General features: G+C 36.4%; 1 protein-coding gene across 2 annotated transcripts in view; it reads right to left on the bottom strand.

The window, feature by feature from the left end:
- KIAA0825 (KIAA0825 ortholog) overlaps positions 1 to 23,575 on the bottom strand; it is a 355,127-nt gene that overhangs the window by 263,440 nt on the left and 68,112 nt on the right. For both annotated transcript variants that reach the window (XM_087430038.1, XM_087430037.1), the window contains exons 6-9: positions 16,719 to 16,813; positions 13,505 to 13,732; positions 5,244 to 5,509; positions 3,679 to 3,829 (exon numbers count right to left, since the gene is read on the bottom strand). In XM_087430038.1, coding sequence (XP_087286164.1) covers positions 3,679 to 3,829; positions 5,244 to 5,509; positions 13,505 to 13,732; positions 16,719 to 16,813 — 740 coding nt within the window. The remainder of the gene's footprint in view (positions 1 to 3,678; positions 3,830 to 5,243; positions 5,510 to 13,504; positions 13,733 to 16,718; positions 16,814 to 23,575) is intronic.

Genomic DNA, 23,575 nt, shown 5'->3' with positions numbered 1-23,575 from the left:
GACACTACAATAGCCTGAATTTACAAGATTTTGTAAAGCCTAGGCAGATGTTATCATTATTTCTTAGTATTTTTATAGCACATCATACTTCCAAGGGGCCAGATTCTCATTCCCTTCCACCCCCTTACAGATCCCTTCTGTGTGCCAAAATTTCCCTGACCACAGAGGGGGACCCAACAGAGGCCAAGGCCAAGGGGAATAGGCAGAAATGAGAAGGCAGCCTCAAGTGATTTACAAACATTAATTAGTTAACACGTTCTCAGGGAGGTATGCTAGCAGTCTGACCTCATTTTCTTCAAACCAGATCAAAAGCTGATTTGAAATAGCAAGAGTAGAATGCATTCTTCAGACATTATCCTGATTATGTTACTATATCAAAAGTTAAACTAGTAAAACTTCCCATTTTCTCACTAAGTAATCCTCTTTGACTTAAAATTTCTGCTTTATCTACTACTTATATTTCTCAAACAAATATCATCTAAAAAAATCTGTTCTCTATACCAAAAGTTGATAGTTTCCTACGCAGATATTTCTATTAGTATTTTCTCTATGCATTATTCTTCTGGTAATTTCTTTGATTACCAAAATCTTTTGTAGTCAGTGTAATAATAATAATTTATAGTTTCAATTATAGTTTCAAATGAAGTTTAGAAATGAGTAGAATTTTTATCCTTGGGTAGGAAACTTGGGCATCAAAATGTCAAAGGGTCAAGTTCAAGCTAAAGGGGACTTGAACCACTGGCTTCTAACTTCCTGACTAGATTTGTATCAAAGCTTTTCAAGAAAAAAAAATTACAAAATTAATGCTGAAGCAGCAAAATTGTAGTCACTAACGCTTTCTTTGTTGTGTGCCCTATGATAAACAATGCTTTTTAACAATTTCCTAAAGTAAGAAAGGAGATTGAAAGCTTGACTTTCTCATACTTTTGGTGCTGTATGTTAATTAAAGCAAAACTGACCCCAGCTGATGTAATGACCAGTATGAATGATTTACACTAACATTCTCCACGGCAATGGATGGGTGCTTATAATAACGTGGTCAACATGATTTCTCATATTTTTCAAAATATAAAAAAACAATTTTCTTAATAGCTACCTTTTAGCAATAAATGAGAAAATAAAAATAACTTTAGGCACACAGAGACTTCTCCTAAAAGTGAAAAATACTTATTTTTAAGACTTTTTAAAGTATAAACTTCATGTTTACTTAAAAACATTCCAAAATGGTCATCATTCTCACAATTCTCTTCAAAATGTGTATATCAATGTATGCAAGGATTTTCATTAAACTAAATGTGATTCATTTATTTTTCTGACCTGTTTCTCTGTTGTTATTTCAAAACTATTCTGCTAGTAAACATCTGTTATTTTTGTAGACTTACTACAATGTAAACAGATGTGAGCTTTTATTTAGATTATATATCAGGAAACAAGCAGCTGGGCTTTATTATGTAAGCCACTCAATATTATCTTTGAACAGACAATTCTTTATTCTTTGACTATTGGAAAACACAAGTTGCTAAAATTGAGCAGATGTCAACTATACTAAAATCTTAATTCCAAACATGTAATCTGAACACCCACTGCGCCATCTGACCAGCACCTCATCAGAGAGATACCAAACTCTTCGACTCTCTCAACCTGACAGTTTAGAAAATGGAAATAATGTATCTAGGGCTCACTTGATATCACAAAACATGAGCAAATATTGCTCTATATCTTATAAATTCTTTCACTATTTCTTTACTACACTCTGCACATGGCGATAGGTTCCCCTGAGATCTCTATCCTACCCTTCGCCTCCAGTCTGGCAGATTTCATCTCTTTTCTTCTCAAAACAGGCCTGCCAAAAACATGCTAGTCCTGTTTTACAAATCAGTTGGAATAATGGGGAGAGGAGGAGAAAGGGGTGCAGCAAACGGGATAAAACCATGTCAGGTACTCCAGTTGTCAAAACAGTTTAAAATCTGTGCTATTTTTAGAAGGTTCTTATTTTTGGTAAATGGGAGAGCAGTGTCACTTTATTTTTCTGAGCATAAATAACAACCACTAACTCTGCAATTAAATTGTAACTACTGACCATGTAAGTATATGGAAGCTCCAGTACCATGTAATCACAGGGTAACTATCTTGTTAATTCTGTCTTTGAAGCTAAAGCCTTGTCATAAGATCTAAGAGCTGCGTGTTACATGGTAATTTGTTGTTTTTTTAAAAAAATACTTGGTAACTTCAATAACAGGTTCTCAATGTATCTACTTATTAGTTATACTGTACAACTCTTCTAGCTCCCAATTTGCATAAGAGGAAACACAATACCCTATGTTGCACATATAGTGAGATGATACCTGTTTTTCAACGAAAACATAAAATTGCTCATTAGTACACTGACATATTGAAATAGTTTGAAACATGAGATGGATTCATTTTCAACCTCTCTCTTTACCTCAAGGCAATAAGGAAGCTCTGATGCTGCCAGGAGAGGGGAAGACCAATCCTTTCATTCTTATCTCAGGCTACCAGCTGCACCATACCACTTTCTCGTTTGCATTCTGGTCACTGCTGTTTGAAGTATGTCAGGTTTGGAAGACTCTATGCGGATGCTCTTGCAAAAAGAAAAACTATCTGGGAAGGGCCTCTAAAGGAGAGATGAAATGGCCTTAGAAAAAGTGGAAAGTCCTTTAAAAGAGCTTCTTCTTAGCAGCTCGTCTCTGTTGTGGCAACATTTATTATGATGATAACTCAGGCATAAATGGAGCCACAGGAATCTTCAGTGTCAGGGAGGTGACAAGAGTGACTCCATTGAATAAAACCCCACTCTGTTATTCTCAATACTCCATCGCGATTAGGACAATCAAGAAAAACAAAAATCATAAACTTCAATCCAGAGGAAAGGGCAAATTGAAAAAGCTAATGAAGCCAGGCTTGACTGATGAATTTTTTAAAAACTTGATGATCTTTTATTAAGATATTATAAATGTTTCACCCTGCTTGGAATCAACTTCAAGGAATTTCAAATATTGTGGCTTATGTATAATCAATAGGATTTAGGGGAAGAGAAACTAATGAAGCCTGATGATGAATAATTTTAATTGATCCTGGTTTGGTTGCACTGGGAATCATTACACTTTCATTCAGTAGAAATTTGGGGTTTCAAAACATGGGCTAAATGAAAATAGGTAAGCTATAAATGATCAGATGGGTCTTAAAGCACACTCACAAGTACATACAACGAGAAGGAAAAGATAAGTAAAGAATAAAGCTGTTTAATAAAAAATATTTATCAAACACAGATGGAAATACATAACAAGAAAAAAAAAGCAAGAATATCTATAACTGGTCCCTTTGGAAAAAATACAAGGCTGTAGCAATTTGGCATTATTATCTCTTTGCGTTTTCATTGTATCCCATTATATTCCAACTTATTATATAGCACTGAAACATTGCAACTCAAATTAAGTTATTTTTACTTTTAAGCAGAAGGAGAGTTCTGATGCCTAATTAGTTCAGGTTTTTAAAAACAGTGTTTTTCCTAAATACAAATTCAATATTTAAAAAATATTATCCTAACAGCCTTCGTGTGTTAGTAACGCCAAGCTCATGTTTCTAATTAGCCAGAAAGCAGGTAGGCAGTAAAACATATTTGTGCAAAAAGGAGGGATAGTAAACTTAACTTCACACCTCATAAAAAGCTTTGTAGTCATCCCAGTGGTGGCTCTCAGCATCCTGTAAAATGCTTGTAGCACACACTCTGACGCAGTAGTCCGTAACCTGAAACTGTAGAGTGTTGATGAATTCCTGATATCGTTGGACAGGCACCAGGAATATGGGTCTGTTCAGAGGGAATGATCAAAGAGACAGAGATTTAAGGCCTGTGCAGTAGGAGGTAACAATCTCCACTACTACAAATGGTTTTGATTATTAGATATCAATCATTCATTTCCTCCTAATGCTGAAGTCTGCATCCATATTCACTTTCCAAAAAGGAAAAAAAAAAAGCTAGTCTTTGTTTTCTAAGTCCTTTGAAAATGTACATCTGCTGTTCCACAAATATGCACTGCAACTTCAGACAAACTGCATTGTCAATACATCATTCAAAAACAAAAGTATTCTTTGTAAGCCTATTATTAGAGATCAGGACATTATTTAGGCATTAGGTTATCGTTATTATAGGGAACAACATGCATTTGTCAGAATCAACTTTTATAAAGCTATCACATGTCCCACAAACACACTCTTTTTATTTTAAAAATTGTAATTTTGTAGATGTTAATTATCTCATAAACTATTTTAAAATATTCTACAGAAATAAAGTGATTTCTGGCACATTTTGTTTATAAATACAAGTACGAATCACAACATCTGACTACTTATGAGAATTAAAGAAATATCATGGTTATATCCTACATCAAGACAAATTTATTTTACTTTTATCTTTAGCTATCTATATTACACTTTCTAACGCTTTCTCTCAGAACTAAGGGACTGCAAAGGCTGAATAAGGAAGATAGAATAGATTCTTGGGCTCCCAGAGGACTGCCAAGTCCACATGTTCCCATTGCAAGGGGCCATGCTATCTTCCAGAGAAAACAAGGATAGTCAGAAAGACCACGTGATAATATCTGAGATCATTTTTATTCCCTACCTAGAAAACATATAGTCTTTTTAGACTACTAATACTTGAGAATTAAGACTGCCAGATGCTTCCTCTTCAGATATTAAGGATCGTTCATTACTAAGTGGATGTTCTGAAATACGTTTACATTGGCCAGTAGAATAGACTGAAATGCATTTATTGTCTCTGTCAGCTCCTAACATTCTGTTGGCTTAGAAACAAAAGAGAGAAGTGCATATTTCACAACTGTGTATACATGACACAAAAACAAGTTTATTTTTCCTTCAGTGTAGTCACTACAATGTGCCTTACAAAATGCAAAGAGTGTGCTTGGTCACGTCATAACAGCATGCGGAAATAGTTGCTCCAGATTAGAGTATGGAAAATGCATGGGTCTTTGGGAGGGCGTTAGAGAGAATACCTATCTGTCTTACTATCTATGTATCTGATTTAATATATCCCCTGCTCCCCAACTTTTGGACATTTCCTAGTCAACACAAATGAAAACAATTCACCGTATTAATTATCTTCTTCTTCTCAAATATTATTATCAAAAATTTCACTACTGTGATATCCAAAGTTTACATGTTACTTTAAGCACGGCCATCAACTTCATTTAAATGACACTCACTTCTTAGTAGTTTCTTTCATCAAATGATCGTATTGCATAAAATGCTGGAAGACATACACAGCTGTGGAGAGCAGTGTGTACGAATTTTTCAGGGGTGCTTTGGAAGGAAACTCCTTGCCTCTCTCTTGCAGTCTCGCCAGGACAGCTGTTGCCACTTTACAACAGGCCTCCACAAAGTTTGCTCTAATTTCCTGGAAAGAATCATCTCTGCATGCCAGAGCCAGTGGAAGCATTGTGTCAAGTTTTTCCATGATGTCAGAACAAAACTAGGGAGAAATAAATGTGGCACTGCGTTATTTGTACTCTGACAGCACCATGTAATTTAGGCACAGGGGAGCCAAATTCCTAAATAATGAATTCAGCATCAAACATAAATATAATGACACAACTTTATAATAATCGATTTTTCAGTTATAGAAAGTTAAATGTTTTATGTCAAATAAGGAAATAACAAAAGGATGCTTCTCTACGTATAACCTTCAAACCTTGTGCTCCCCAGACAGACACTATGAAAACCTCATGAAATAGCTTTACATGACAATACGTTTATTTGTCATTAACAGAACTCAGAAACTATATATCCTTAATATAATATGATTGCATTATTTTTGAACTTATTTTAATTTTCTTTTGTTAAATTTTTTTATTAATCATCACATCTAAATAGGGTTATATCAGTTTAACTGTAATCTAGAAGTAACAGAAACAATCTCATGTAGCATCTTCTTTTTTTTTTTTTTTTTTTTAATTTTTTGTTTATTGCAGTAACATTGGTTTATAACATTGTAAAAATTTCAGGTGTACATCATTGTACTTCTATTTCTGCATAGATTACATCATGTTCACCACCAAAATACTAATTACAACCCATCACCACACACATGTACCCAATTATCCCTTTTACCCTCCTCCCTCCCCCCTTCCCCTCTGGTAACCACCAATCCAATCTCTGTCCCTATGTGTTTGTTTATTGTTGTTATTATCTACTACTTAATGAAGGAAATCATACGGTATTTGACCTTCTCCCTCTGACTTATTTCACTTTGCATCATGCCCTCAATGTCCATCCATGTTGTCACAAATGGCTGGATTTCATCGTTTCTTATGGCTGAGTAGTATTCCATTGTGTATATATACCACAGCTTTTTTATCCATTCGTCCCTTGATGGGCACTTAGGTTGCTTCCAAGTCTTGGCTATTGTGAATAAGGCTGCAATGAACACAGGCGTGCATGTACCTTTGCAAATTGGTGTTTTCAAGTTCTTTGGATAAATACCCAACAGTGGAATAGCTGGATCATATGGTAGTTCTATCGTTGATTTTTTGAGGAATCTCCATACTGTTTTCCATAGTGGCTGCACCAGTTTGCACTCCCACCAGCAGTGTATGAGAGTTCCCTTCTCTCGACAACCTCTCCAACACATGTTGTTTCCTGTCTTGTTAATTATAGCCATTCTGACGGGCATGAGGTGATATCTCATTGTAGTTTTGATTTGCATTTCCCTGATAGTTAGTGATTTTGAACATCTTTTCATGTGTCTGTTGGCCATCTGTATATCTTCTTTGGAGAAATGTCTGTTCAGGTCTTTTGTCCATTTTTTAATTGGGTTGGTAGTTTTTTTGTTGTTGAGATGCATGAGTTCTTTATATATTTTGGAGATTAAGCCCTTATCGGATGTATGGTTTGCAAATATCTTCTCCCAATTGTTAGGTTGTCTTTTCGTTTTGTTGATGGTTTCCTTTGCTGTGCAGAAGCTTTTTAGTTTGATGTAGTCCCATTTGTTTATTTTTTCTATTGTTTCTCTTGCCCGGTCAGATGTGGTGTTTGAAAAGATGTTGCTAAGACTGATGTCGAAGAGCGTACTGCCTATGTTTTCTTCTAGAAGTTTCACAGTTTCAGGTCTTACATTCAAGTCTTTAATCCATTTGGAGTTAATTTTTGTGTATGGTGTAAGGTAAGAGTCTACTTTCATTTTTGCATGTGGCTATCCAGTTTTCCCAACACCATTTGTTGAAGAGACTTTCTTTTCCCCATTGTATGTTCTTGGCTCCTTTGTCAAAGATTAGCTGTCCATAGATGTGTGGGTTTATTTCTGGGCTTTCGATTCTATTCCCTTGATCTGTGTGTCTGTTTTTGTGCCAGTACCATGCTGTTTTGGTTACTATAGCTTTGTAGTATATTTTGAAATCAGGGAGTGTGATACCTCCAGCTTTGTTCTTTTTTCTCAGGATTCCTTTAGCTATTCGGGTTCTTTTGTTGTTCCATATAAATTTTAGGATTCTTTGTTCTATTTCTGTGAAAAATGTTGTTGGAACTTTGATAGGGATTGCATTGAATCTATAGATGGCTTTAGGAAGTATGGACATCTTAACTATGTTAATTCTTCCAATCCAAGAGCACGGAATATCTTTCCATTTCTTTGTGTCTTCTTCAATTTCTTTCAGAAATGTTTTATAGTTTTACGTGTACAGATCTTTCACCTCTTTGGTTAAGTTTATTCCTAGGTATTTTATTCTTTTTGTTGCAATTGTAAATGGGATGGTATTCTTAATTTCTCTTTCTGCTACTTCGTTGTTAGTGTACAGAAATGCAACTGATTTTTGTATGTTGATTTTGTATCCTGCAACTTTACCATATTCGTTTATTACTTCTAAAAGTTTTCTGGTGGATTCTTTAGGGTTTTCTATATATAAAATCATGTCATCTGCAAATAGTGACAGTTTCACTTCTTCCTTTCCAATTTGGATCCCTTTTATTTCTTTCTCTTGCCTGATTGCTCTGGCTAGGACTTCCAATACTATGTTAAATAGGAGTGGTGACAGTGGGCATCCTTGTCTGGTTCCTGTTCTTAGAGTGATAGCTTTCAGTTTTTCACCATTGAGGATGATATTAGCTGTGGGTTTCTCATATATGGTCTTTATTATGTTGAGGTACTTTCCTTCTATCCCCATTTTATTCAGAGTTTTTATCATAAATGGATGCTGGATCTTGTCAAATGCTTTCTCTGCATCTATTGAGATGATCATGTGATTTTTGTTATTCATTTTATTAATGTGGTGTATTACGTTGATTGATTTGCGAATGTTAAACCATCCCCGCATACCTGGAATAAATCCCACTTGATCATGGTGTATAATCTTTTTAACGTATTGTTGTATGCGACTTGCTAGTATTTTGTTGAGGATTTTCACATCGATGTTCATCAGTGATATTGGCCTGTAATTTTCTTTTTTTTGTGTTGTCCTTGTCTGGTTTTGGTATCAGGGTAATGTCAGCTTCGTAGAATGAGTTAGGGAGCTTCCCCCCCTCCTCAATTTTTTGGAAGAGTTTGAGAAGGACAGGGATTAAGACTTCTTTGAATGTTTGGTAGAATTCACCAGGGAAGCCGTCTGGTCCTGGACTTTTATTTTTGGGGAGGTTTTTGATTACTGTTTCGATCTCCTTACTGGTGATTGGTCTATTCAAATTCTCTACTTCTTCTTGATCCAGTTTTGGAAGGTTGTATGATTCTAAGAATTTATCCATTTCTTCCAGATTGTCGAATTGGTTGGCATATAGTTTTTCATAGTATTCTCTTATAATCTTTTGTATTTCTGAGGTGTCTGTTGTAACCTCTCCTCTTTCATTTCTGATTTTACTTATTTGTGCCTTCTCTCTTTTTCTTGGTGAGTCTAGCTAAAGGTTTGTCTATTTTGTTGATCTTTTCAAAGAACCAGCTCTTGGTTTTATTAATTTTTTCTGTTGTTTTTTTGGTCTCTATTTCATTTATTTCTGCTCTGATTTTTATTATTTCCCTTCTTCTACTGATTTTGGGCTTTGTTTGTTCTTCTTTTTCCAGTTCCTTTAGGTGCATTGTTAGATTGTTTATTTGAGATTTTTCTTGTTTGTTGAGATAGGCCTGTATTGCTATAAACTTCCCTCTTAGAACCGCTTTTGCTGTATCCCATAAATTCTGGCATGTCGTATTTTCATTTTCATTTGTCTCCAGGTATTTTTTGATTTCTTCTTTGATTTCTTCATTAACCCAGTCGTTGTTCAGTAGCATTTTGTTTAATCTCCATGTATTTGTGGCTTTTCTGATTTTCTTCCTATAGTTGATTTCTAGTTTCATACCTTTGTGGTCAGAAAAGATGCTTGGTATTATTTCAATCTTCTTAAATTTATGGAGACTTGTTTTGTGGCCTAATATGTGATCAATCCTGGAGAACGTTCCATGTGCATTTGAAAAGAACGTGTATTCTTCGGTTTTTGGATGGAATGCTCTGTATATATCTACTAGGTCCATCTGTTCTAGTGTGTCGTTTAAGGCCAATGTTTCCTTATTGATCTTCTGTTTGGATGATCTATCCGTTGGTGTAAGTGGAGTGTTAAAGTCCCCTACTATTATTGTGTTACTGTCTATTTCTGTTTTTATGTCTGTTAATAATTGCTTTATATATTTAGGTGCACCTACATTGGGTGCGTAGATATTTACAAGTGTTATATCCTCTTGTTGGATTGTTCCCTTGATCATTATGTAATGCCCTTCTTTGTCTCGTTTTACAGTTTTTGTTTTAAAGTCTATTTTGTCTGATATGAGTACTGCTACCCCAGCTTTCTTTTCATTGCCATTTGCGTGGAGTATCTTTTTCCATCCCTTCACTTTCAGTTTGTGAGTGTCTTTAGGCCTGAAGTGTGTCTCTTGTATGCAGCATATATATGGGTCTTGTTTTTTTATCCAATCTGCCACCCTATGCCTTTTAATTGGAGCATTTAGTCCATTGACGTTTAAAGTAGCTATTGATAAGTATGTACTTACTGCCATTTTTTAACTTTTTTTTTTTTTTTTCCTCAGTGTTTTAGTAGTCCTTCTCTGTTCCTTACTTCTTCTATACAGAATTGATGGTCACTTTAGTTTGACCTCTGTCTGAAAGCTGTACTCTTTAACTACCCTCCTCCCTCCTTTTATGTTTTTGATATCATATCCAACCTCTTTTTTGTGCATTTGTATCCATTACGTTCTAATCGTGGAAATAGATAATTTTTCCTATTTGTGGTCTTCTCTTTTCCCCTTAAATCAGTCCCTTTAACATTTCTTGTAACACTGGTTTCTTGGTGACAAACTCCTTTAATTTTTGCTTATCTGGGAAAATTTTGATCTCTCCTTCCATTTTGAACGATAACCTTGCTGGGTAGAGTATTCTTGGCTGTAAGTTTTTTCCTTTTAGCACTTTAAATATATCATGCCATTCTCTTCTAGCCTGTAAGGTTTCTGCTGAGAAGTCAGCTGATAGCCTTATGGGGTTTCCTTTGTATGTAACTTGACATTCTCTTGCGGCTTTTAGGATTCTCTCTTTATCTTTAATTCTGGACATTTTGATTATGATGTGTCTTGGTGTGGGCCTCTTTGGGTTTATCTTGTTTGGGGCTCTCTGTGCCTCCTGTACCTGGATGTCTGTTTCCTTCCTTAGGTTAGGGAAGTTTTCATCTATTATTTCTTGAAATAGATTCTCTGCCCCCTTGTCTCACTCTTCTCCTTCCGGGACACCTATAACACGGATGTTAGTGCGCTTGATGTTGTCCCAGAGGTCCCTTAGACTGTCCTCACTCTTTTTAATTCTTTTCTCTTTTACCTGTTCACCTTGGGTAATTTCTTCTAGTCTTTCTTCCAGCTCACAGATCCGTTCTTCTGTATCCTCTACTCTGCTTTTGAGTCCCTCTAATGAGTTTTTCATTTCCAGTATTGTATTCTTCATTTCTGATTGGTTCTTTTTATATCTTCCATTTCTTTGTTGACATTCTCACTGAGTCCATCTATTCTTCTCCCCAGATCAGTGAGCATCCTTAACACTCTTAGTTTGAACTCTCTGTCGGGTAGGTTGCTCATTTCTGTTTCACTAAGTTCTTTTTCTGGGGTTTTGTCCTGTTCCCTTACTTGGAATGTATTCTTTGCCTCTTCATTTTGCCTCTTTCCCTGTGCTTGTGTCTACGTATTAGGTAGGTCAGCTACGTCTCCTGCTCTTGGATAGGTGACCTTATGTAAGTGATGGCTTAGGAGGCTTCCAGTGTGCTTCCCTCAGTTCTCAATGTTCCAGGGGTGACCCCTATGTGGGCTACGTGTATCCTTCTGCTGTGGCCTGTTTGCTCTCCCTGTAGGCGCCCAGGGAGGCTGAGTTATGCTCCTGGCCAGCTGTTGTAATGCTCAGCTGCTTGTAGTTGTTGTGGGCCCTTCAGTCTCTTTATCAGCTGTGGGGAGCCCCAGCACAGTTGGCTGCAAGTTCTAATACCACATTTGTGTTGCAGTATTTCTTTTAAGTGAGTAGGCCCCCACCGTGGCAGGTTGTTAGGCTCAGGGCCTTAGAATTGCTGTAAGCCTCTAGCCTATTAGGTCTCTTGTCAGCTCTCTGAGGATTGCAGCTGGGTGGGGCTGGCCTCAGGCACAGGAGCACCCAATTGTTTCAGGTTTTGGAAGGTGGAGCAAACCTCCTATGTGGGTCTTTGAGAAGTACAAGTCTTCTGTGGCTGAGAAGCCCTGCCGCCCACAGGTCCACACACACAGTCAACAGAGTCCTGCCCCGTGTGAGTGCCCCAACCTCCCCAAGCGGACCCAGTCTCTCCACGGCGGGAGCCCCACACACTCCACCACTGCCCCACACTCTTCACCTGCTCCTTGTGCACACCCTGCCCCACTCAAGTCGGCTCAGTTGCCAGGCTGCAGAGAATCCAGTCACCAATCTATGCAGGCCCACACGTTGCCTGAGGGCTTGTTGTTGGGTGGGGCCAGTCTCTAGGGTGGGCTGCCTGCCCTGGCTGAGCTAGATTAAATCGGTGCTCTAGCGGGTGGAGCAGACCCTGGGCTAGCAGGCCTCAGGGAGAACTCCAATGGCGTCTGTGTCAGCACGCCCACACCAGGACACAACAATGGCTGCCGCCAATGTCCCAGTCCCTGGAGAGGTCTCACCCCTCACTGAGATGCACTCAGGGCCTATTAGGTGAGTCTCTTGTCACCAAAGCACTGTGCACCTTTCTTTCTGGTGATTTTAGGATGCTTTCTGGAACGGGTGAGTTTGCGCGGGCCCTTTAAGAGCCAGTTTTAGTTTCTTTGTGAACCAGGTTTTCTGGGGGTGCTCCCCAATGTTTTAGTAGCAGGCACAGTCAGATATTATGCCACTGGTGTCGATTGTGCTGGGTCCACAAAATGCCCACAGCGGGGGCGCTCCCCAGCTCAGGGCTCCGCGCCTCCAGGGAGGCTGCGTACCTGTGAGCTGCTCCCTGCGGCCGTGAAGCTGGCGGCTTGTGAAGGCGGCGTTTTTCCTCTCCGGAAGGGGGTCTCTGCCTCTTCCACCTCAGTTAGGATTGTCCGTTGTTGCAGGAGTTCCTCTTATCCAGTTTTCAGTTCTGTCTCAGGGGTAATTTTTCCACGAGTAGTTGTAAATTGGCTGTGTCCACGGGAGGAGGTGAGTTCAGAGTCTGCCTACGCCGCCATCTTGACTCCGCCTCTCTCTCATGTAGCATCTTCTTATTGGTAAAGAGTCAGCAGCTTTCAGAAGTGATGTGCCAAGTTTTTCACTAGTTATTATGAATCTACTTCTTAACGACAAAAGAGGTGTGGTAGACGGGTAAGCAAAACTTGCCTCCACTCCAGATCAGCTGACAGTGTTTCTTGGGGAAGGTTCTGGAGCCTCAGGGTGGCAGTAACAGAATAAGGAGGCCACTTTAAGAACTCTCTTAAAACCATTTCAGTCATAGGTTGCTGAACTCATTGTGGTCTTAATACTGAGTAACTGAATTTATCTATTTGCATAATTACTTCCTATTTTCTCAGTATGTTGTGTGACTCTCAAAGCACACATAAAGATGTAAGATTGACGTTAACCAAATGTAATGTTCATTAAGGTGTAAATAAAGGTTTAAAAGTTGCCCAAACGAATAAAAGACAGTAACACCTTCAACCTCCTAAATTTCTCCTGGAGTCATTCAAAGGTATAACCCAAGCAAGCAGTTTCCCCAGCTCCCCATGAAGTCACAGAAGCCCCCTCACATTGCCTCAGACTCATGGAGCAACAAGTTGGCAACAGTTTTAAGTCCTTTTTGCTAGCAGTGGCCCGTGGGTACCAGAGAAGAAAACCAGTACTGGGTCAAGTACCAAATATTTGCCAAGAGACTCCACCATTTTTCTATAGGTCCCCTTTGCCATGCCTTATATTTAAAAAAAAAAAAAGAAAGAAAAAAATCTTATTATGCCAGTCTACAGTTCAATAGAATTTCATTTGATACTTGCTTTTGCAATTTTCTTTGGTTGGTCATCCTCAGGAATCACACAGCTGTCTTGCCAAACTTGCTGGACATTTACAAGGTTCACAGTATAGCTCACAGCTGAAGACCTTTCATTCTGTTCTTGTTGGAGAATTTTTGTGGAAAAATCTTCAATTGCTGCTGTTATGCAATGTGCCATGGAAAGAGACACTTCTTTAAATGCACTTCTCCAGCCAAAATCTAGTAAAGTAGTCTGAAATATAAATTCATATGAAGTTAGATTAATCTTAACTCAGCAACAAGTGTTTCAATTGTTATAGATATAAAATTATTGCTTTCATTCAGCATGTTGCATACAGGTATTCTTCGATAAATTGTAAAAGCCATTCTTATAACCTGAAAAATATTACCTAGTGAATAAAGCAATATACAAAAACATGTGCATTCTTTACACACAGTAATATACTGACATTTCATTCTAATTCATCAGTGGATTTAATCAAAAACTTTTTTCAAAATTTAATCTCTTAAATATAGTTCAATAAAACCATCTTTATGAGAGCTGAAAGTTACACTTACTATTTATCATGTAAAGCAACCTTTAAATTCAATATATTTAATAAAGTCTAAATTAGATTTTTATAGTCTTTTTTATAGTTTATTGTTAACAAGTATTGTAACATAAGACAGCATTTAATACTCAATCTTTTACTTCTTTTTCACTCTCAGAAATCCAGACAAGCCAAAAAATAGCAATAAGAAATACATTTCTCAGAGAAAACACACCACTAAACCTTTCTAGATTTTTACTTCTTTAGAATTTTATGTAGTTTCTCCACCCACAAAATGGTAAGCAGTACTACTTTTGTCCCAGGAAATGGAGAATTAAAATGATCTGCATTGCTCTGTGTGCAGGGGGAGTGGGAGAGGTCGGGGTGGAGGCTGGTGGTGTTTTTTCTTTCTTTCTTTTGGTCTTTGGCTCACATGGCAATGTATTTATGCATGTACATTTCCTCCAAGGCCTCTAATGTTCTCTAAAGTACTAAAAACATTATGCACAGTAGGCTAAACCTAGGCTTAAACTTTCCCTGTTTTCATGTAATCTTGTTTACAGTAATAATTCACCTACTCCAACTTCAGAAGACCCTAGGCTCAATATCCCTTACTGAATTACCTATTTTTCTAGATCTCAGGTTTTTTGTTAGAAAAATAAAAGAGCTGAATTGGATGATTTCTATGGTCTCTTTCAGTCTAAAATTACTGAAATTAGGATCATTGGTTTAACTTTCTTGTACACATATCTCACTCAGCACTAATTTAATGCTTTTTATATATACTGTATGAAGTAATAAAGGTGATTCATCTTCTAGAGCTAAAATTCTATGATTCCATGACTCATAATCAGAAAAAGAGGCTCTCATTCTCATTATGCTTATAATTAAGTTGTAATTGAACTTTCCTTTCTAAAGTTTATTTGGACCTTTAAAATCGTAGAACCTGAAAACACATCTCTCTTCTTATTTTTACATAGAATTAATAATTGAATCTACTCAGCTCATATAATCTCCTTTCTTATAAGTGAAACTTTAGAAGTGCCATAGGTATAGTCTTGTGCTATAGTTGTATTTCCTTGGGACACATTTAAGATAGAAATGTAAAAAGGAACCGACCTCTGTGAAAATTAAAAACAATAACAACAACAAAACTCTGCTTTTTGTTCTCCCCACCAGGGCATGTCTATTCATTAAACTCACTCATTCATTCATTCAAGGAAATATGTTCTGGTGAAAACTGCCATTAATTGCCATGGTTGCAGTGATAATTTTTTGTGTGTGCAATGATGATTACCTTTGCCCATGGTAATTTATATGTGATTATAATACCTTGGCCCAACTGAATTCTCTTTTCAAAATATAGAAAACTAAGCACTTTCATAGCTGTTCTTCAAAAGAAAACTGAAAACCTTTACTATTCAAATCTCCTCCTAGAAGTCTATTTGTTTTCATGAAATATTGTTTGCTTACTTCTACTCTTCCCATTTGATGTTTCCATATTCCAGTTAGACTAGAGAATATTTACTAGTTGATCCAAGAAGGAGGAAGAAATAATGTGATTTGCTGTTCCATGCACAAAGTAGATACCAGTTGAATCTTTTTCTTCTATTACCGAAGTAGGTAATAGAATAAGTAGGTATTCAGAATACCTATTCTGATATTTGGTTAAAGCATAATGTATAACTGCATTTTCCTGATTGTTTCCCTTGCTTTCTAGGTTGAAACTCTGTTAAAACTCTATGGTCTTTTGCCTTTTTAAATGTTTACCTATTATATTAGTCAAGATCCATTCAGAAATCAGAGACTACTCTAGGTATTTCAAAAGGAAGAATTTTAATGTAGGGTGTTAGCTATTAAGGTGATGGAAGATTTGATGAGCCAAACATGGGTTGTGAAGCAAGACAGATATTCACACAGCAGGAAGCCACTACCATTCCTAGGGCTGGAGGAACAAAGGAAGGGGACTATCTATGGGAATCTAGTTCCTGGGGCCACCAGTCAAAGCTAAAGGTAAGGCAGACCTGCCACATGGAACTGGAACCGTGGAGGGAGGACTGTGTGTTGGAAGCAAGGCCCATGGAGAAGAAGAAGAAGTCATAGCCACTACTAGAGACGTTTCCTAAAACACAGAGAGAGGAAGAAATATTCTAGTTTTCTCCCCAAAATATACCCTCCAGTCTTCCATCGATGCTTTAATTGGCCAAACCCTCCCAGAATCCAGAAGGCAAGGAAGCCTGGAAGATGTAATTCTTTACAATACAGAACAGAACAGGGGAAGAGTGGTAATGGATATGAGAACAACCAGGCACATGTTGGGCACACTAAAACAGGAGACCAGTTCAATCCATTCTTTCCTCCTTCCTTTCCTTTTAAATCTCTATTTTCTCACTTTTCAACAATTATCTACAGCCGAAATTCTCAAAGTGTAGACCCTGAGTTGGGTTGAGAACAAAGATCTCTTGACTTCCAGCTCTCTACACCTTCCATGTAACAGACTGTGCAAGAGAGCAGTGTCCCCACTAAATTCAATTTTTGCCAAAACTCGTAAGCCAATTTTCAACCAGGAACTATTCTTTTAGTGGCAAGGGGTAAAACTCAAGACATTTCGATTCATATTGGATTCATAGTCATATGACGATGCTATTATATATGGATAAAAAAATACCACCCTTTTCCCACACTTACCTCTTTTACTGGTAGTAATTGCTCTAAAGGAATGTTGGTTTCATTTGCTCTAGGTTTCTCTATTACAACTTCTCTACTGGATGTCTCCAAAATCCCTATGCAATAGAAAAGGAAAAAAACACGCAAACATACATTAAGAAAAACAAACCATACCATATGTAATTAATAGATTCAGGTTAAAATTAATTATGTAAACAACCTCTATCCATAGTACATACACACACATACAAACATATCAAGATGCAGAGAATATTGTCAACAAAATGTAGGGTGATGTCACCATTACAATAATGACAGAATCAAAATATATATAGTCTTTTCCCGTACATACAACTTGATGAAATTTATATGCTATCTATATTCATATTTGATGTACATGCATATATAATCTATAAAATACAGATCCTTTGTCATTAATTCACTTTCATGTTGATAATATAGCATAAGTTAAGAGCACAAAGTAAATATTAATTTCTCTGTTCATTTAAAAAGTTAAATTCTAAAGAACTGCATTTAAAAACTGGTGGTGTTCCTTAGCACATTAATACTTCTTTTCTTCAAATAAGGAAGAACAAAAGTACATGGATACACATCAGCATATCAGGAAAAATTATACTCAATAAGTATATCAATAATTCATTGGAAAAACACAAACACTTGTACAGATAAGAAATAATCTCTAGTTCCCAAAATGGAAATATTTCCTCAACTCTTATTTCTTAGAATTAAGAAACTCTTTTCCATGGGGGGAAAAATAGATCTACAAAAGTGTGATGAATAAATACGTCAAAAAGAAATCTTTCCTCTTTTCCATTAAGGTTCTACTAATTATAATTTAATCAGATATGAATGAGTTAGCATTTACCTTTTGTTTTTTGCTTAGACTTGGTATACGATGATGGATTATATACTATGATACAATCTTTCTTTTATTTCAAGAATCTTAAGAGTCAGTTTCTTCTTATGTCCTGGACAAACAAATTTCAAAATCTTGCTGATTCTTATTGGTATGGCTTCTGATCAATATAGTCATCTAGGAGATGAGTGGTTTTTTTGTGTTTTTGTTTTTTTTATTTATTTATTTTTCCCCCAAAGTCCCAGTAGATAGTTGTACATCATAGTTGCACATCCTTCTAGTTGCTGTATGTGGGACGTGGCCTCAGCATGGCCGGAGAAGCGGTGCATCGGTGCACGCCCGGGATCCGAACCCCGGCCGCCAGCAGCAGAGTGTGCGCACCTAACCGCTAAGCCACGGGGCCGGCCCTTTTTGTTTTTTTTTAAATGTGGTTCTATGAGCTTAATAATGAATGATTCCTAAGTAATACAGTTCACAGAAACATTCTCTGGAGAGGTAAATATTCTATTTGGTAGGCAATAACAACATCCTTTCGGGAAATTTTGTCAGAGTTTATTCTGAGGAAAAGTTTTCCTCAACTCTAGTGTTTCTTAATCATTTTGGATTTGTGAACACTTCTGAGAACTTGATTAAAGTGACAGAACACTCCATCCAAAGTGCACAATATGACTACATGGTAGGAGCATGTGTGCGCGCACAAACACACACACACTCACTCACACATACTAGTGGGGATTCCTAGGCCCTCTTGTAAAGCACATTGATGAACCCCAAGGGCCCATGGACTGCAGTTTAGGAATCCTGCTTCATTTCTCAACCCACATGACAACATAGAGAGGGTTTTAGATCCATGTTAGACCATTTAACCTAAAATGCTTTCCCTATGGCTTGCATTTTATTACGTCTTTTTAAGAAGATGGTGTTATAAATGAGGATCAATTCTAACATTAAAACAAAATCCAGATTTAATTAAAGATTTTTAAACAAACAAAAATGAAACTATAAGGCTATTAAAAGAAATATGGAATATTTTTTCAAAAGATCTGTGTAGAGACAACTTTTCAGAAGGACACAAAATGCAGAAGCCATAAAACAATTCTGCATAACAAAAACACCATTAGCAGTCAAAATAAATAAGACAAACTGACTTGGCACCCTCTCAAAATGTCCATACCTTTTTTTTTAATTAATAGACTTTAGTTTTTAGAGCAGTTTTAGGTTTACAGAAAAATTGAGCAGAAAGTACAGTTTCCAAATACTCCCTCTTCCTCTGCCCTCAGTTTCCCCTATCGGTAATATCTGGCATTAATGTGTTATGCTTGTTAAAATTAATGAACCAATATTGATAGATTGCTATTAACTAAAGGCTATAGTTTAACATTAGGGTTCATTCTTTGTGTTGTGAAGTTCTGTGGGTTTTGCCAAATGCATAATGTCATGTATCCACCATTACTGTATCATATAGAATAATTTCACTGCTCTAAAAATGCCCTCCACTCCACCTACTCACCTCTCCTCCCCTTTGCCCTCCCCCTGGCAACCACTGATCTTTTTACTGTCTCTATACCTTTGCTTTTTCCAGAATGTCATATAGTTGGAATCACATAGTATGCAGCCTTTACACATTGTTCTTTTTCACTTAGCAAAATGCATTTAAGATTCCTCCATGTTTTGCCATGGCTTGATATCTCACTTCTTTTTATCACTAAGTAATATTCCATTGTACTGACGTACCACAGTTTATTTATCCATTCACCTACTAAAGGACATCTTGGTTGCTTCCAAGTTTTGGCAACTATGAATAAAGCTGCTATAAACATTTGTGTGCAGGTTTTTGTGTGGACATAAGTTTTCAACTCCTTTGTGTAAATACCTAGCAGTGTGATTACTGAATCATAAAAGACAATGTTTAGCTTTGGAAGATACAACCAAACTGTCTTCCAGAGAGGCTATACTATTTTATATTCCTATCAGCAATAAATGAGAGTTCCTTTTGCTTCACATCCTTGCCAGAATTTGGTGGTGTTAATGTTTTGGGTTTTTTAGTGGTATCTCCTTGTTTTAATTTACATTTCCTTGACGACATATGATGTTGACCATCTTTTCATATGCTTATTTGCCATCTGTCTATCTTCTTTGTTGAGTTGTCTATTCAGATCTTTTGCTCATTTTTTGAGTTTTTTGTTTTCTTGTTGAATTTTAAGAGTTCTTTGTATATTTTAGATACAAGTCCTTTATCATATATGTGTTTTGCAAATATTTTTCTCAGTCTATGGCTTGTCTTTTCATTCTCTTAATGACCATACCTTTTTACTTGGCAATTCCACTTTACAAATTTACCGCCCAGCTACAAATGTGCACATATTAAGACATACTTCAAGGCAATTTGGCATATCATTGTTTGTGGTAGCAAGTGAAGAGGAAAAAAGAACTCCAAATGTCCATCAATGGGTAGCTGGTTACATTATGCTACATGCATCAATGGAAAACTATACAGCTGTTAGAAAGAATGAGGTGTTTCCACATAACTGTTAATAGAAAAGAACCTCTGCATAGTATGGCAAGATTTTGTGTTATTTTAACATGGATATGTATATGGAAATAGTTGCATCTAGAAAAGGAAACCAGATAACTGGAATAGAAAAAGACTTAATTTTCACCATATACTCTTTTGTCCTGTTTAAAAGTTTTACTATATGCATGGACTACTATTCAAAAATTTTTAAAGAAGAAAAAATAATACAGATCAAGTTGTTCATCCCATGAAGGGACAACAGTTGGATTCTTAATGTCACTTTACTCTTCTACAGATAGCTCGTAAAACCAGCTAATTTAAAGGGTACTTACTCTGGAAAAATAGGACTAGTTCGAAGTACAAGCTTTGCAGATCTATTTCTGGAAATAACTATCTGTCATTGTATAGCTATAGTTGAAGACTTATGAAAAAAGTTAATTATCTTATATTTATCATTTCACTTCCAAATACATTATGCTTATTCACTCAAAGTAATGCGCTTTGATGTTTATACAAACCATCTGCCTATTTTCAAGATGAGTAAGAAAAAAAGATAAGCTTCCCAAAACTTCTCTTGCTGGTGAGAAGTTCTATAGTAAGACAGAAAACGAATTATCAGCAATTATGATAACCTTTATAACATTTCCGTCTCAAAATTAAAAAGATTTTTAAAAAACTTAATCCTATATAGAGAAGCAAAAAGGATCGTTTGAAGGCAGGATTAGTAACATTGAATCTAGACTAATAAGATATCTCATGGTTTTAGAGAATTGCGGCATTTTTATATTTGCGTGGAATTCAAAATGGCCAATTTCAAAATTTGGCATTGTCAAACTTTATGAGTTCTGTTAACATTAGACAAATTATTTCACCTATTTAAAATATATTGAAAATTCTATACACTTATTAGCATTGTCTAGAGAAGGTAGCCCAATTTTGGTTCATTGCTCTAAAATATGGTTATTTGCATGAAATCAACACTGGTTTCTTTAAAAGCATGCCTAGATTAAGGACCTCAGTAGAGTGGAGAGGCTCACAGGAATGCCAGCTGCTGAACAGCCTCCCCCTACCGAGTTCGCTGTGGTTCATTTTACACTTCTGGTTAGTTTCCACACTGCTGCTTTCTTTCATAGGGAGTGGAGGTTGGCAGTACTTCCCTGTGACATCCACTTTCACACCCAAATTGGTCTTCATAGGCTCCCATTGTGTGCACTACAAAGCAACTTGCCTTGTTGGCAGCTCTAAGTGGGAACTACAAGTCTTTCTTTTCTTCACTGTTCTTTTCTGGCTCACAAGCAACCTCCCACCAAAAGCTGAATCTGTAGAAGAGACTACATCCAAGAGATAATACTATGAAAAAGTATGAAGAGAAGCCCAGGTGGCCACCTTGCAAATTTCCAATGTGGAAGCCTTCGACCTCTCTGCCCAAGAAACAGCTAAAGTCCTAGTGTAATGAGCTTTACAAACCCTAGGAGCCTCTTTACCTTAACTACATACGCCTCCCTAATACAATCCCTTAACCATCTAGCTAAGGAACTCTTAGAAGCCATTTGACCCCTCTTAAGACCCCCTAAGAGTACAAACAATCTTTCAGAAGATCTGAAATCTTTGATTCTTCTGAGACAAACCCTACGTGTTCTTCTTACATCCAATTGAAGCAGCCATTGCTCTTTGTCATTGCTGGGGCTAAAGAAAAATGAGGGCCAAGAAGCCTCCTGGTTTAGATAAATCTCAGATGCCACCTTTGGAAAATTTGAGGAACTGCCCGAAGAACAACTTTACTCTGAAGGAGCATTAGAAGTGCCCCATAAATCAAACCCGAGGCCACCCCATAAGATAGGATCACCTAAAAGAAATATAGTAAGGCACCATAACAGTCAAATAACATCCTATCATTTTCTGAAATGACCAAAATAGAAAACCATCAAATCATGATCAAAAAAAGCAAATAAATATAAATGACTAAATGTCTTTTCTTTCTCAGAAAATATTTCTTGTGTCTATGAAATCTATTGCATCATATTCAAATTACTAACAGCACTGCCAATTTGGCTAAATTGACAATATAGTAGTAAACATCAAAGTAAAAAGTAAAATATTTGGTTAATCATCTTTATATTTCCTCTATGTGATGTTAAGCACCTGGATATTTTTAAAACATCTGGACAATGAAAATAGAAAAAAACCTCACTTTTCATCACATTGTTTTGGTTACATAGACATGGTAGGCAACTCTTTCCAAGATCTTTATTAGCAAAATATGCTCCGATCAAAAGAAATACACAGGAAACCAAATGACTTGATCTTTTTTTCCCCATTTTATCCCACGCAACATTTCTAAGCAAAACATTAACTATCAGGATAACTTAAGATACATTTGATTTCTTTAATCATCCATTTCAAGGAATCTTTTTCTTCCTGATTTAAGAAACCAATGCTTTTGATAAGAATTTATTAACTTAAATGAAACATTTAAGATTTTTCGTGACAATTTCTCTCAAGATCATTACTTTCAGGGAGCCATTTAGATAAAGTTATGTCAGATTAAATAAATCTTGGCTTTGTTACAAAAAAAATTAATTTCAACAATGAAGAACACATATGTCACAGGGGGATGTTCTAGTACTTAGATAGTTTTTATATCTATCCTTCAAAATTGCTTCCACATACTATGTTTGATATTCCACAAATATGTTTCTACACTACACTATTATTAATGTGATGTTGAAGTTGCTATTATCTGCCATAATGCTTATATGATGACAAATTTGGGGTAAAACAGTATATTGTGGCATAATTATATATTTTCTCTGTTGATTTTATTCATTAATGGTAATTATTGCTCTCAAATATATAACATTTGCAAGTTGCAACATTGTTTGATCTCAATCTAACGTAGTCGAACCTTTTTCTTTTTCTCCTTTTTTCTGAAATCAATATGCCAAACTTTTGCCATTTCAGTTTTATACCTTTACAATACCTCTCTAACACAATTCTAAATTTGAATTTATGATGCCCTTAAGATGAATAAATTTCTCAGAATTGATCTAATTTCTCTAGGGGCTGGTGTAGGACCCATACAAGATGAGTCTGACTGGGTAGAAATCTAGATGTTTGGGAGTTCACTCTGTTTCTCGATCGACACCTTAGAAAAGATCTGCTAGAGATGTGGAAGAGGAATGCCAAATCTTAGTCAGGCACGATGGATGAGTACCAACACCAAGTGTCAACTGCTTGAGGCACCAACCTGTCTGTCAAAAATTAGGATGTCATATTTCTCCATTCAGACCCAGTCAGTTCCATCTAGAAGACCCTCTAGGGCTTACATTATCTCCTAATTAAATCTACTTTTGCATTCTGTCTTTTAATTTTCATATTTTCTGTCATATTTTTATTATTTTGCCATTGGATTTTTTTTGTCAGCTTCAGAAATCTATAATCCACCTCCATTCTTCTTCAAATTATCTCCAAATTTGGAAAAATGAT

Source organism: Ceratotherium simum, chromosome 4, assembly GCF_057802395.1.
Source record: "Ceratotherium simum simum isolate JZ-2026a chromosome 4, ASM5780239v1, whole genome shotgun sequence".
Classification (NCBI taxonomy): Eukaryota; Metazoa; Chordata; class Mammalia; order Perissodactyla; family Rhinocerotidae; genus Ceratotherium; species Ceratotherium simum.
This window is presented reverse-complemented; position numbering and strand designations above follow the sequence as displayed.